General features: G+C 52.7%; 5 protein-coding genes across 5 annotated transcripts; 4 read left to right on the plus strand and 1 right to left on the minus strand.

The window, feature by feature from the left end:
• Positions 1 to 180: 180 nt before the first annotated feature.
• Positions 181 to 1967, plus strand: Z519_11328 (uncharacterized protein; the record flags this gene model as incomplete). The annotated part of the gene is made up of 3 exons (XM_016769040.1): positions 181 to 1352; positions 1428 to 1800; positions 1866 to 1967. The coding sequence occupies 3 exons, from the start codon at positions 181 to 183 to the stop codon at positions 1965 to 1967; spliced, it is 1647 nt and encodes a 548-aa protein (XP_016614886.1).
• A 1166-nt stretch (positions 1968 to 3133) lies between these two features.
• On the minus strand, positions 3134 to 4849 carry Z519_11329 (uncharacterized protein; the record flags this gene model as incomplete). The annotated part of the gene is made up of 2 exons (XM_016769041.1): positions 3134 to 4703; positions 4758 to 4849. The coding sequence occupies 2 exons, from the start codon at positions 4847 to 4849 to the stop codon at positions 3134 to 3136; spliced, it is 1662 nt and encodes a 553-aa protein (XP_016614887.1).
• Positions 4850 to 7523: 2674 nt separating this feature from the next.
• Positions 7524 to 8029, plus strand: Z519_11330 (uncharacterized protein; the record flags this gene model as incomplete). Its single annotated transcript, XM_016769042.1, has 2 exons — positions 7524 to 7904; positions 7967 to 8029. 2 exons carry the CDS (start codon positions 7524 to 7526, stop codon positions 8027 to 8029), a joined length of 444 nt encoding a protein of 147 aa, XP_016614888.1.
• A 2065-nt stretch (positions 8030 to 10094) lies between these two features.
• On the plus strand, positions 10095 to 10577 carry Z519_11331 (uncharacterized protein; the record flags this gene model as incomplete). The annotated part of the gene is made up of 1 exon (XM_016769043.1): positions 10095 to 10577. One exon carries the CDS (start codon positions 10095 to 10097, stop codon positions 10575 to 10577), a length of 483 nt encoding a protein of 160 aa, XP_016614889.1.
• A 1029-nt stretch (positions 10578 to 11606) lies between these two features.
• Positions 11607 to 13074, plus strand: Z519_11332 (uncharacterized protein; the record flags this gene model as incomplete). The annotated part of the gene is made up of 2 exons (XM_016769044.1): positions 11607 to 11720; positions 11848 to 13074. The coding sequence occupies 2 exons, from the start codon at positions 11607 to 11609 to the stop codon at positions 13072 to 13074; spliced, it is 1341 nt and encodes a 446-aa protein (XP_016614890.1).
• Between the last annotated feature and the right edge of the window lie 499 nt (positions 13075 to 13573).

Consider the following 13573-nt stretch of genomic DNA (forward strand, 5'->3'; position numbering starts at 1 on the left):
TCACTTATTTTTCTGCCAAGCTCGCCCTTGCCCCGCATTTTAAGCACTTGTCTGCCGTTGCCTAATCGTGGCTGTGCATGAACCCCCCCCCCCCCCTTCTGGATCAACTTCGAACCTCGACCTTGGTCAGGCAGAACTTGAATATCAACAAATCTTCCTGAGCGTAACTTGGTCGTTGTGATGTCGCAGGAGGCCGCCACTGCGGATCTGAGGGCGAGTCAGTCAACACCAGAGAAAGTCAACCCTTATTCAAGTATCCAGTCAGTTCTTAGCTTTGAAGAGCCTCAAGATCTCCAAAATCAAGTATCCTCAATTCAAGCGGCGACGTTAGCACTTATCTGGAAAGTAAGCGAACGTCGAGAATACCTCGATCATGTTCAACATCAGCGTCAAAACATAGCCAATGCCGTCAAGGAGTTGGACATACGGTTGCACATATGGCTTTTTGACCTTAAAATTGAAGTGGCTGAACTGGATAATGTGGGAGATAGAGGAGCAGACTTATATCGAATTGCCAGGGATTCATGCGAAAGAATAAGAAAGGGACTACTCCAAGTAATAAAGAGGCTGGTGGACGTTGAAGAATCCCAAGTGAGCGACGTTAAAGAGTCCCAGGTGGACGTTGAGGATAAACGCCCAAGTGGACTAGGAGGACGCCATGATAGCAATGTCATCGGTGAAGGTGGCGATGATACAGCCGGCGGGCGTCAAATTGAGATAGGACGCTATCACGACCAAAGCACCTCAGATGAAGACGACGACAACAACCAGGCAGGCAATGATCAAGAAGGAAAGGCAACTTCGCCCGAGCAGGTGGCTTTGCAGTCTTGTGCCTCAGCACATGCAGCTTTGCTGGACCTGATTACTGTCGCAAAAGCGCTCAAGGAAATACGACTCTCCGAGACCAGACGTGGCACCGAATACTATATAAAGAAGAAGATAATGGAAATCCAACGCGGCGTTCTAGGGACAGACCTACGTTCTCAACCGACCCAGGCCGACGCACCTATAGAGGAGCCCAGTCAGAGGATCGACACCAAGCACAGGAAACAGGTCAAGACGATATCAGAACAATATGCCGAATACTTCGCGCACCAGCCCGAGGGCATGGCAGTCTACCGAGGTATTGACAGCACGATGCTCAGGCCGGGCATGTGCGGATACTTTGATGTCAACGGCGAGTGGAGGACCATAGTTGACCTTACCGACTCGTCCGATCTACAAGCTCGGGGTCTACCTGATGTCGGTCAGCTCACATGCTCACTTGAAAAAGACCAAAACCAGGAGAATTGGTGGATTCGGAGGTCAAATGATGTGGTGCAGAAGCAAGTTTCCACCCCTGCAGCTGTCGAGTAAGTCCCACACATCTGTCAAGGACTCCAGGAAGGTTTTGTTAGGAATGAAGCATGGAATCTGACGGATTGCAGCTTCCCAGCACCAGGAGGTGTGCCATATAGCTATACAGCAAAGACCGACAGGGGAGGCGCCATCCTCGTGACAGATGGGCAAGTGACGTGTAGCGAGGTCTCTGCTGCTGGTGCACTACACGCATGGATTGCAAAATACGGTAAAATGATTGCAAATCAGGCCCGAACCCCAAGCTCGACGACGTTTTGGTTGGTAACCAGGACTTACAGTGCTCCTCGCAGGAGGATCATAGGATTGCCATCCAAGGGCACGGCGGTGACGATAGACATCGATGTCAGCACACTGGAGACTGGGAATGTCCGAGCATCTTCCACATGGTGGAATACTCAGCCTAGCCTCAAGCCGGATAGGTGGTACACGGACGATCAAAATGTGAGTCAAGTGATGTTCATCAGAGGCCTTTCTCCTCAAGCACCATCTAATATGTGCTATGCCAGGACAAAGGTATCGTGCTTGCTATGTCTGGCTTTCTGTGGAGGACGCGTTGGTACTCTTCAGAAGTAAAACCCGCGAGTGTCGGGGCGCGCAAGCCGATTTGAAAAATGTCCGGTACAGTTTGACCCAAAACACATCGCAGCATCCGATGCGGCTAGAAGAGGGCTCAATAACGACGAAGTGGTCGCTATATCGAATAAAGCTAACGGCGTCGGTAATGCATGAGGTGCCTCTATTTCGAAAGACAAACGGAATGTTTATTCCCAACGAAGGCCACCGTCATTCTAACCGCGAAGGACTCCGAGCATCCTACTTATTTCTCAGTTCAGCTGGTGGTCTGTCTAGGAGAAAGTGTGTGCAGGATGCCACCTGTATAGAGTGCGGAGTATCAACACCAGATGCTGAGACTAACGGCTCGGCCGAATGCTGAGATTACATAGATGATAACACTTGGCAGAAGGCAAACAATGTGGACGAGGTACTATGTACTGCAATAGGACAGGTCAGTTGTCTAGCGTATACAGATGGAACAAGCATTCAAGATAATTATTAGGTGAGACAGCTGGCCCAGGGAACTTGACACGACGGATAAAGGGATCCTTGGCTTGGGGGGCAAGGAGAACACTAGGGAAAGGAGAAAGGGAAAAGGGGGCATATTAAGTCGACAGGGGCTCGTGCTGAATGGGGAAATTTCATTCTCCCCCGTTTCAGCAAGCTACGTAGCTGTCTTCGGCGTAGCTAGACGCATATAGATGTATCCATTTTCCCTTGATCATCTCCTCTCCCGCCTGCTCTCCACCATCCCCCTTCTGCAAGGGAGGACGGACGCGGCTGTAACCTGACAGTATACATGAGGCTCTCCCTCCTCCCCTCCAATCTCGCAGTCATTCGGGCAATTCATCTTGCCTGGTGCTTCCTTGATCGCTTGCATACACATGCATGGCTTTGGTATCTCTGGCGTATCTTTGATCGCTTCCGAAACAAAACAAAAAAAAAATCTCACAAACGAGTCTGTACATTGCAGTTTCGCCCCATGGATCCCGAAACCGAAAAAAAAGGGAAGGGGGAAAAGGGAGGGGGGAACCTTTCGATATATCCCTTCCGGTGTCGTCTTCACGCAAATGATGAAGCCAAAGTCGAAACATGGGGAGTGTCCAGACATTGGGTTTCTTCTCCATATAAAATCGTGAAGCATAAGCTCAAGGTCTCTGCGAAGTGTCACCCCCGAAAAACCAGAACCAGTCCGACCTTTCGAAACACTTCCAAGACTTTAGAAATGTTCTTTCCAGAACCTGAATTTGACGAGATCGTTACTCGTGGCTTTGCAGGCAGTCTTGATTTCTCTCGCTGCGGCGCTGGGGCCACAGAAATACACTCCCACTGTGGCCTTCATTTGCGCCGTGATGGATGATTCCTTGCCCACGTCCAGATACGTCTGGTCCATGAGACCGTCTCTCATGGCGCCGAAGAGACGCTTGAAGTCAGGCCGACCATATTGGGTCTTCGTGCGCAGCGCTGTCAGGGGGTCGACAGCGTTGCCCACAGTGTTGAGATAGATGTTTGCTGCCGTGTTGGCGTCAACACGTTGCGTGAGGTATGTGTGGATGCGAAGGAATTCTGGACCGCCGACACTCTCGGCGGCTTCGGCGGATTGACGCTCGAGAGAAGTGAGGAGGGTCTGGAACCACTCGAAGGATTCGACGGAGCGGGTGACCCAGAGGAATTCAACACGCTTGAGACGCCGAGGTGGATTGGGCCCCGCGCGGATGTTGTAGATGTGCTTGAGCACTGAGGCCCACGGTGTAACTCCAATACCTGTGCCAATGAGCACGGCGATTTCGTTGTCAAACACGTCTTCGGCCGGTGCACCATAGGGTCCATCGATGCGGATGGCAGGCATCTCTTGGCCACTCTGCAGCGCAATTTCATAGATACCCTCTTTGTCCAAATTGTCGAATTCCTTGGCCTGGGCGGGACCGCAGCCCAAAGCATCCCCTACAGCTTTCGTCCAGTCACCCACCTGGCGGACATGCACTGAGATGTACGGGTCAAATGGGCATGAAGTAATGGTGAAAGGGTGCCATTGTTGGCTCGAAACGGCGGGGATATTGATGAATAGCCATTGGCCCGCCTTGTATTTCATGCTGGGTTTCTGGAATTGGATTTCCATGGCATCGTAAGGGTGGCGGACGACCTTGGTAATCTTGGTCTCCCTTCTTGCACGAACTTCGCGCCAGAGTCGTTCGAAGAGGTAGAGGCCACCAGACCAAAGTTCCCATCGCCAGCCCTCGTAGCCAAGGCAGTGACCCCAAAAATTCTTGCCCGCAAACGGGGAGAAGGGATCGGCTGTGTCCCGCACAAAGCAGCCCACGGCGTGTGTATACATGGCGAGAAAGAAGGGGATGAAAAGATGGTGGGTGTACCAGAAAGTCTCGAAGGATTGTTGTCGAATCTTCTGGTGGGCAGTAGTGTACATGAACAGCATGCACAGCAGCATAATATGACCGGTGATGCCACCCGCCTGGGCATAGTGAATCTGGATTGCCGTCTCGGGTCGGATCTGGTTCTTTTCGACGTTGAAGAAGTTGACATAATGGCCAGTGACATGAACCGTGGTGAAGACGAGCATGGCATAGGCACACTGTCGGTGGAACCATTGTGTTTCGTCAAGAGGTAGCCACCGGAATTTTGGCCTCAGGAAACGCATGAGATTCCGGCACATGGGCAGCAGTATAAGCAAGACGTCCACAGAAAGGACCAGACCAGCTCCTCGAGATATCCATACTGAGAAGGTCAGAGTGTTGAGACCGGCCAAACGTGGATCTGATGCTTGCTTCCACCTTGCAGTTGTGTTAGTTTGCAGATAGGATTGTTCATGCTGTTGGAAGACCTACCAGCCAAAAGCAAATAAACCCCAGTGAAAGCCCCACCAGAGGATGTAAAAAACAATCTTGCTGGGAGCGAAATGGGACTTGAGAGTCGCCATTATTTGGGTCAAGGGTAATATGAAAGGAATGTAGATGATCTATCGGTGAGATCGCTGACGGATATTCCTATTTCCTCGAAACTATCTCGTCTGCATTTCTGAGAGGAGCCAAGAAAGCTGTGTTGTGGCGGAAGGGAGCGATATGTGGATGGCAGATATGCTGAAGACCAAAAAGAGCGTCGAATCAAGTTTGCGAGTGACAGAAGATTAAACTCGAGCCAGAGCCGCGAGTTGAGGCTTTTGAGAAGAGATCAGATATGGAAAATAGGGATGCATCTGATGTCCGGAGACTGGCAATCCGAGATATTGTGTGCTGACCCAGTCGATCATACGCTGGATCATACGAGAGCGCGGTACTGATGGCAAATTGGCCGATTAGATTCGATGTTACCAAGGATCTGGAGTGTCGCAGTGGGTGGCAATGGTGAAGCAGGAGTTCAAACAAGACAGTCTGCAGCAGTGGTGAGGTTTGGAGAGGGGAATACGACTGAATTAGTATGGCAGATGGATGAGGATTGAGGTCGAAACAGGTTGGGAGTGGGACCCGCGAGATCTGGGACAGGAGCTGTAACAGGAGTAGAAGGAGGTTTGGGGTGAGATATTTCCCGCGTGTGCGAGGGTATAGAACCTTTCTTTCGGAGGATATTGTTGTAGAGGAGAAGATATAAAAGACTCGAAGAGATGTGATTGTGCAAAGACACGGGCCGTGGCACAAGACTAACGAGGTGGTTTACCTGCTCTTGGGCGATGTACGAGCCCTTGAAGATTGATAGATAGAAGTGACCTGTGGTCAGTCGGTGAATTAGTGGAGCTCCAAGCACATCCACCTGCATGAAACCCTGGTCCTGGTCCCGGTCTCAACGCGAGAAGCTCTCTAAATGGGCAATAAATGGACCCTGGGGTCAGGCACCGAGAAAAGCGCGTCTTATCTGATCGAGGAGTCTGGGCGGCTATTGGGTGGTGGTGAGGAACTCAAGGTCAGGAAAACGGCCGTCGGAAACAAGATGAAGCTCGAGAGCCACCCGATGGTCGAGGGATGAAAACATGATCTGACAGGTGGGAAAAGGTGGTGGCTGGCGCTGGGAAACAGGAACGTGGCAGCATGACAACCCCGACAGGCGTGGCATGACGGACTGATTCTCCAGCTAATTCTTAGGGAACCGATAGAGGGGTGATGACGGGATGCCATCACGCATCTACTTCAACACCATTCCTGAACAAAAGACAAAAAAGTTGTAGAGCCGAATGAGGGAAAAACCAGAAATGGGAGCTTGGGGGATGGGAGCGTGGGAAGGAATTTTGGCCGGAAAGAGAATGGTGCGTACAAGGTGAATGTGAGGAGACCGCCAAGGACCGCCAAGCGAGCGAAAGCTGAAGCCGACCAGCGTATCAGGAAGCGTTTCGAAGCGCCCTGGAAGGTGCCCTGGAAGTGCCCGGAGAGTTTAGCGGCCCACGGGCGACCCAGGTCACTGGCGGTTTCCCCTCGAATCACTCGCCTATACTCCTTTTTCTGGGCGTTACGGGTGCTTTAGGCTCTTTAGGCTCCTTAGCGCCCGCCCCCAGCTCCCGCATCACATCCATGTCGGTGCTTAATTCTGTCCCTCGATTCGCTGCTGCGTTTCGCTGCTCAGTGCTCTCACCACCACACAGCTCCAACAATAGGCAAAATGGCCTGGATGGATTCCAGATCTCGACACTCCATGCACCATGGAGATGGCCTACTGCTCCCATTTCTATTTTCAGGTGCTAAATCCACCAGCCCTCTCCCAAGTCACCTCGTTCCCCTCCGCACTCTGCACCCACTCCACGAATCATACAACCTCATGGCGAAGATGATCACCAGATCTGGCGAGTACAGGCCTGCACTATTGAATGATATTGTTTCCCATTGCTGTTCTGCATCTTGGACTAAGCCAATAGCTCCATTGACATCCAACGGTCAAGGTAGGCTGGCTTATCCCGGAGCTCGGTAGACCGGGTTGAGCTCGTGGTCTCTTGACCAGAAGCAAAGCACATCTATCTTCCCACGAGCTCCTACATCTCTGAATGCTTTCATTGTTTTTCTCTGAATACTTCTTGTTGACTGAGTAACGTCGATAATCGCTGGATATCGATTGAGATCGACTGAGATCTGTGCGCTCTGGTGGTGCTTGACGTCGAAACTGTCGCAAATCTCCACACCTGTGACACTTTCTGTCTCCGAACCGCCTCAACCACTCTGCAACGGGTCAACACCCGCGACCAATCTCTTACGCGCCAACCCGCCGACTTCAAGTATTCGAGCCTTCAGACACTGCCGGGCCAGCACTCTTGAGGCTCCTGACACCTCCCCTCCGACCGCTGATCCCTCACTGTCGATTGCCTGATCAGAAACAGCTAAACACGCTCTGATACCGGCTTGACCCTCACCGAAATCACCTATTCCTCCCTTTCAAAGAGGAGTCAAGCATTGACCAAGTCTGCTTGACCAAGTCTCTTCATATACCTTCGCCAACCCTGATGCTTCTTTGGTGATCTCTAGGCGCCGGTCGTCAGTTTCTGCGTGCTCCTTTCCTTCGATCGTTTGTTTGGAGAACGACTTTCATTCTTTTTCGGGTGCTTTTCGTTATTCGACCTTTTTCAACAACACCACATACAACCATTTTTGAACCCCAAGACTTTTCTCTTCCTCGACATGGGCAAACTCATCAAGAACCATTGGGCCCGCCTCATCGTCCTCACCGCTGCCGCATACCAAGTCCTAGCTAGCCTCGAAGGCTTCTTTTGGCCCAAGATCTTTTGGGACTTCCTCACCAAGAATCTCGACGGCGCTGTCAAACCCTTCCCCGTCTTGCAAATCATCAATCTGATCATGGCCTTCATAGGCCTTGCATGGGAATGGCCACTTGCTCCGGTGGTCAAGCTGTTGCCGGGTCTCCATAGGAGCATGGAAGCACGATTGGTGGTGTATCCCTTGTGTGCTCTGGCTGCGGCCATCATGTATCAATCAACCAATGCGGCATTATACTACATCATTGGCGTGATTGTATATTTCTGGGCTTATTCAGAAGGCGAGGTAAGATACTTGACCCCATTCATTACAACTCGGGAACATCCTCCTGACATGATACCTACCAGACTGTCTGTCCAGAACCTTGGACTGTTCCAAAGAAAGGCGGTGCCAGGCTTGGCAAAGTATGAGGCCATCAAACAGCTGTGCTGGAATTTTGAGTTTTAAATTTTAAGAGAAGTTGTTTCGATGTACAGGAACAACGGCGTTGGACATGGTCACAGATCGTTCTGGATATGAAAGTCGACGAGACCAGACACAATTGAAGGATTGGACGCGGCACGTATTGCCGGCAACTGTAGATATTACGCCCGACATGGGAAATGAGAACATCACGTCACACAAACTATACACATTTGGATCGTGGTATGCGCAGTATCATAAAAAAACAAATGTTGTCGTCGTCGGTCTAAAAGGAGAAAAGGGGCGAGGCTAGCTATACAGTAGTGCCCGTGCTACCCACGCAGCGAACCTAGGGAGGGAGCCTCATTTCAGGCCCCCCAATGTTCAAGTTCATTTACTGTAGCTGCTAGTACCCGAGAACGCCACCTGAGTACCGAGATGTCGTGCATTAACTAGTCCTTCCTCAACGCTCGTATGTGATGGATTGCTCGTATGGAGTGCTTGGCCTTTCGTTCCTGGACGATACGCTTGAGGAGCTTATGTAGATGGATTTAATCGATCCTGCACGGGCTTGGTATGCATGGAGGATCGTGGCAGGGAGTCGAGAGGATTCTGCTTGGAGGCTTACTGTCTTTTCTGTTCCTACGAGATTCCTTGACAGTTGGCGCGTCTTCTTGATTACCAGATAGTGCATGTAGAACCCCTGAGAGTATCCCAGGACGCCATACATATGGAGCAATGGACGAAATATCTATAGGTGCCGCCTCTGTTCCTAGAACTCTTCCTAGGGCGCGTTGGTGTCCGGATCTTGTTGTCTCATACCACTGTTGCAGTGACGATCGACTCTATTTTCAAAGTCATCATCTGTCCAAATATTTTAGAGATACTGATATTGGTCGTATCCATTCCATTCCCTTGCCTGCTCTTCATCCCATTGTTACATACGCCCGCCGATTTTCTTCCCATCGAACGACATATGGGTATGTTGCAGACCAAGGATCGATGGCAAAAGCAACATTGGACATCTTCGCAAAGCAGAGGTGCAGGCTCGCAAGGCTCGAACTGCGGAATGAGAGATCCTCCTTTTCCAAAGGAGCGGAGAGGTTTCTGTAGGTCCATCATCTTTGTCGCGTGTCCGAGCGGGTGCACGATCCAGAAGCGGGAAGTCAGCTCGCGTATTGTTCGTGTCGGAGTGACCTTCGCGTTGTCGCCATTTGGATGTTGGCCATGGAAGCGGCTGCGATCGCGTTCCTTACACGAACGAACCAAAACCACCCAGTGACAACGACGCTGGTCAGCTGCCAGCCATTGAAATTTTGTCTGACCTCAAACTCCCTTTCAAATGCATCTGGAGCTTTTCATTCTTGCACCAAGGACACATACAAGTAGGCGAGGGGCTTGCAGGATTGAAATGCAGCCCAACAGCCCAGCCGGATCTCGTGTCCGCAGATCCAAGAGACGCCTATCGACGGTGGCTTTCCCGTTTGTGGCTGAAACCACTTGGCGAGGTTCGAAATTCAACAATGTGGCACCAACGCCACAAAGCGCGAGCTGGGCAACGGGACCAGCCATCATCGCCAGACAACAGACGACTTCTTCCATGGCTTCCACGCATCAGGCGACGCTCTCGATTTCTCGCTCGCAGCCTCTGCAGATCCTGTGCACGGGAAATCCATCTAACCTTGGAGACTTGTCGACTCCGAAATTGCGTGCTATCGACGGTTCGTTGAGTTTGCAACGCCAATTTCCTGGAACCCCTGTCGAGGACCACTTTTAAGGTCACCAGTGACACCACAACACGCGCAATGAGCTGGTGAGTGGTGCGAGGCTCTATCCTAGCCGACCCAAGGTTTGTGGCTCTCCTTACCTATATCATGTTCATCGCCCAGCTCCAGATTCGTAATCTATCTTTGTCTGCTTGTCGCCATCGTCTACACAGTCGTTCGTTTGTCTTTGTGTAAGGCTCGCGTTCCTTCGTCGCGCTCCCTAACTCACCTTCGCTCATTACCTGTCCTTCCCTCCAACCACACTGAATCGATCGTTATTCACCTTCAACCCCTACTATATCGCACAATGAAGTCCTTCCTCGCCATCCCCGCGCTTTTCGCTCTTGGCGCCATCGCTGGCTCCGACTCGACATGGGGCTTCACCTGGACCTTCTCCAGCGGGCACAGCACCTGGACCTCATGCACCTATGCATCGGCGAATGCAACCACTGCTACCAGCGCAGCCGCGTCCAACACTGCCTGGTCCGAATGGACATCCACAACATCTTACACGGCGACATACAGCTCCGGCGCCTCTACATGGACCATCCCGACGTCTGTGAGCTATAGCGTGGCTTCAAACTGGACGAGCATGATCCCTGCGCCGACTTCCAGCAGTGTATACAGCAGCGAAGTGGCCCCCACTACCGCTGCGCCGGCTACCTCCGTCGAGGCTTCGAAGACTTCCGCCGTCCCATCTGCCTTTACTGGTGCCGCTACTCCTAACGTCAATGGAAAGATTGCGGGAATGGGTGCTGTTGCCATCGCTGGGTTGGCATTGGTTCTGTAAATGAACCTGGAGCCAAGAAATCCGAACAGCAAAAACCAGGCACAACACTGGAGCGTGAACTCGGAAATGCTTTGTCATCCACGTTTCCTGATCACCAGCCTCGAAATTGTCACAAACGGTCGAGGTCTGCGAGGAAGCCACCGCCAACGACGAGGCTTTGTTTCCCATGTCACCCGACAAGAAGCTACCAAATAATCTTGTCCATGTCTCTATCAGATGTATTCCAGCAAACATGCCAATACGTTGTGTGCACCTGTTGCAGGGCCTGTGTAATCCAATGCAGAACTCCAAGTTCGCTATTCCATCCTAGTTTGAGTCAAGTTCCTAAACGGTCGCCGGTCGCCGGTCACCGGTCGCTATTCCCGATTGAATAGATAGGGACCAAACCACTGCGTGAAGTCTCAATGAGATAACAAAAAATACATTTGGCTGTTTTGCCGTTGCACTGTGATGCTAGTATCCATTGTCCCGTGCGCTGCGAGTAAAATTAGTCAAATCAAGCAGGGCCTGCAAGATCCATTTGTTCAATCTACCAAGATTCACTTAAGTATGATGATGTCAAGCTCGATTTCTCCAAGAGAAAGGTGTGTACGTGCGAGGACGTTGAATTGAGAAAAAGAAGCTGAGGCGGGATCTCACCCAGGTCAAGGGTCAGGCAAGCAGCCTCGCGTCATCTTGCAACGCACCACCACTAATACTCGGGATATAGCGCAGGTTCGTAACGCCATCAGCACTTGCTCAGCCAGGACGCCTACCTACTTGGCTTCTCTATGTAGTCCTACATATGATGCTCGTATGCAGGTGCCTGCTGACCACAAAACAAAACTAAAAAGGTCAGACTAACCTTCTCTATTTGCGTCTTTCTTCCTTGTCACGGTAAGCGAGATATCAATTTGAAGCGACGCTCGCATCGCGGACGACGAGCCTTCCCTTCAAGACGAGCACTACTACTCCACGAAGGGGCGCTTCTGTGCAACAGATCGCGAGATCCACCCAAACTTCCACCCACCTCGAAATAGTGAGCCAGAAATGGAGAGCACGATCAGACCGCAGGCGGAGGGGTTATCTATCCTCGTCGCAGGCGCCGGCATCGCAGGTCTTTGCGCGGCGATAGCGCTACGTCGAGCCGGGCATAGAGTCAGGGTAAGTTAAGAACTGCACACTTTTCTTTTGCTTTTGCGTTTTTTTTTGTATCATGCCGAACACCGCGAGAGAGATGGAGAAAAGACGAACCAAAACTGAAACGGAGGCGCGGACGGTATTTATCTAGATTCTGGAGCGGTCGCCGCAGCTTGATAACGAGATCGGGGCCGCCATCACGCTCGCACCGCACGCGGTCAAGATCATGCGCTCGTGGCGGCTGGACTTCGCCAAAGCCAGGCTCATCCCACGACTTGGGCAGACGTTCATCGACAGCGTAACGCTGGCGGAGCTGGCGCCGACGGACCGTACCGACTTTGCAAGTGAATACGGGGCGCCGTATCTATTCGCGCACCGCGTCGACCTGCACGCCGCGTTGAGGGCGTTGGCGGCCGGCCCAGACGGTTCAGGTACGCCGGCTGAGCTCCACACGTGCAGCACGGTGGTCGAGTACGATGCGGAAAGGGGAGGTGTCAAGGTCGCCGAGACGGGACGCTGGGAGTTTGCAGATCTGGTCGTGGCCGCCGACGGCGTGCACTCTAACGCAGCCTCGCACGTCGTGGGGTATCACTGTCCCACCCGCGCGACAACCAGCACAGTGATCCGCTTCCTGATTCCGACGCGGGAGATCCTCGACGACCCGCATACGGCGCCGCTACTGCGACAGTACGGCGATGGCCACTGCTCGTTCTACCTGCATCGGGACCAGCAGCGCTGGCTGGTGCGGTATCCGTGCCGGGACAACACGCTGCAGAACTTCGGCATGTACGTGGAGCGGCCGCTGAGCGAGCGAGGCTGGAGCAGGAGCCAGCAGCAATGCGGGCCGGACGACCTGCGCGCCGCCATGGCGGGCTTCCACCCTTCCCTTCTCCGCCTCTGCGATAAGACCATCAGCGCCAACACCATCCTGCCACTGTGGCGGTGCGCGGAACGCACTCCCCTACCCAGCTGCCAGCGCGACAAGCTCGTCGTGATAGGCGACGCATCGCACCCGATGCTCCCACACCGCGGCTTCGGCGCCGTCACCGCGATCGAGGACGCCGCAGCGCTGGGCGTGCTCTTCGAGGACTTTGTCCATACCGCTGCCACCGCCACTACCGCGCCGGGATTGAACTTGAATTCCAACTCCACCTCCGACTTGAAGTCGGACTCGGCCCAGCTCTCGGGGTCCGCACGTATGAGTGTACCACCATCTGCGTCCATATCCGACCTGCTCGAAACGTTCCAGAACGTGCGCCTGCCGCGTACGTCGATCGCGCAGCTCTACTCGCAGGTGGAGACGAACAAGGACCCCACCGTCGAGAGGCGGGAAGAGGCGTTGAAGATGCTGCCGGGAGATGAGTTACCTCGTGAGTGAACACACAAAGACAGCATAGTCCATCCCCCCCAATCATTATCCTTTCCTTTCCTCCTGATCGCTCCCCCTCCCTTAATCCCAAAGACCCACCCATCCGATCCCGTCTGATTCCTCACTTATCGCCTGTCACTCGTCACTCGTCACTTGTCGCGATATACTGACCCATAGATCGCTCCGTCGAGCGAAACACGGGGGGGGACAAAACAGAACACAAAAACCAAGTCATCAGCTGGGTTTTCGGATACGATGTCGTCGAGGCGACTCGCCGAGCGAAGCAGACTTTGCTGGAAAAGATCCAGGAGCAGAAGAACGTCTGACCTCTCTTTTGGGGTGGGATGGCGCTGGTTTGCTGGGGCACGAGGCTGCCAAATTGACAAGGTCATCGGGCTGGATTGACTGGGCCTCCACAGTTATGTCGCCGTTACTGGATCCGGGAGCTGTCAGGCTTCTTGGATGAGTTTGGTCACTCGCCATCATTCCTAGTATGAAGCATTAGAAT

Source organism: Cladophialophora bantiana, assembly GCF_000835475.1.
Source record: "Cladophialophora bantiana CBS 173.52 unplaced genomic scaffold supercont1.21, whole genome shotgun sequence".
Lineage (NCBI taxonomy): Eukaryota > Fungi > Ascomycota > Eurotiomycetes > Chaetothyriales > Herpotrichiellaceae > Cladophialophora > Cladophialophora bantiana.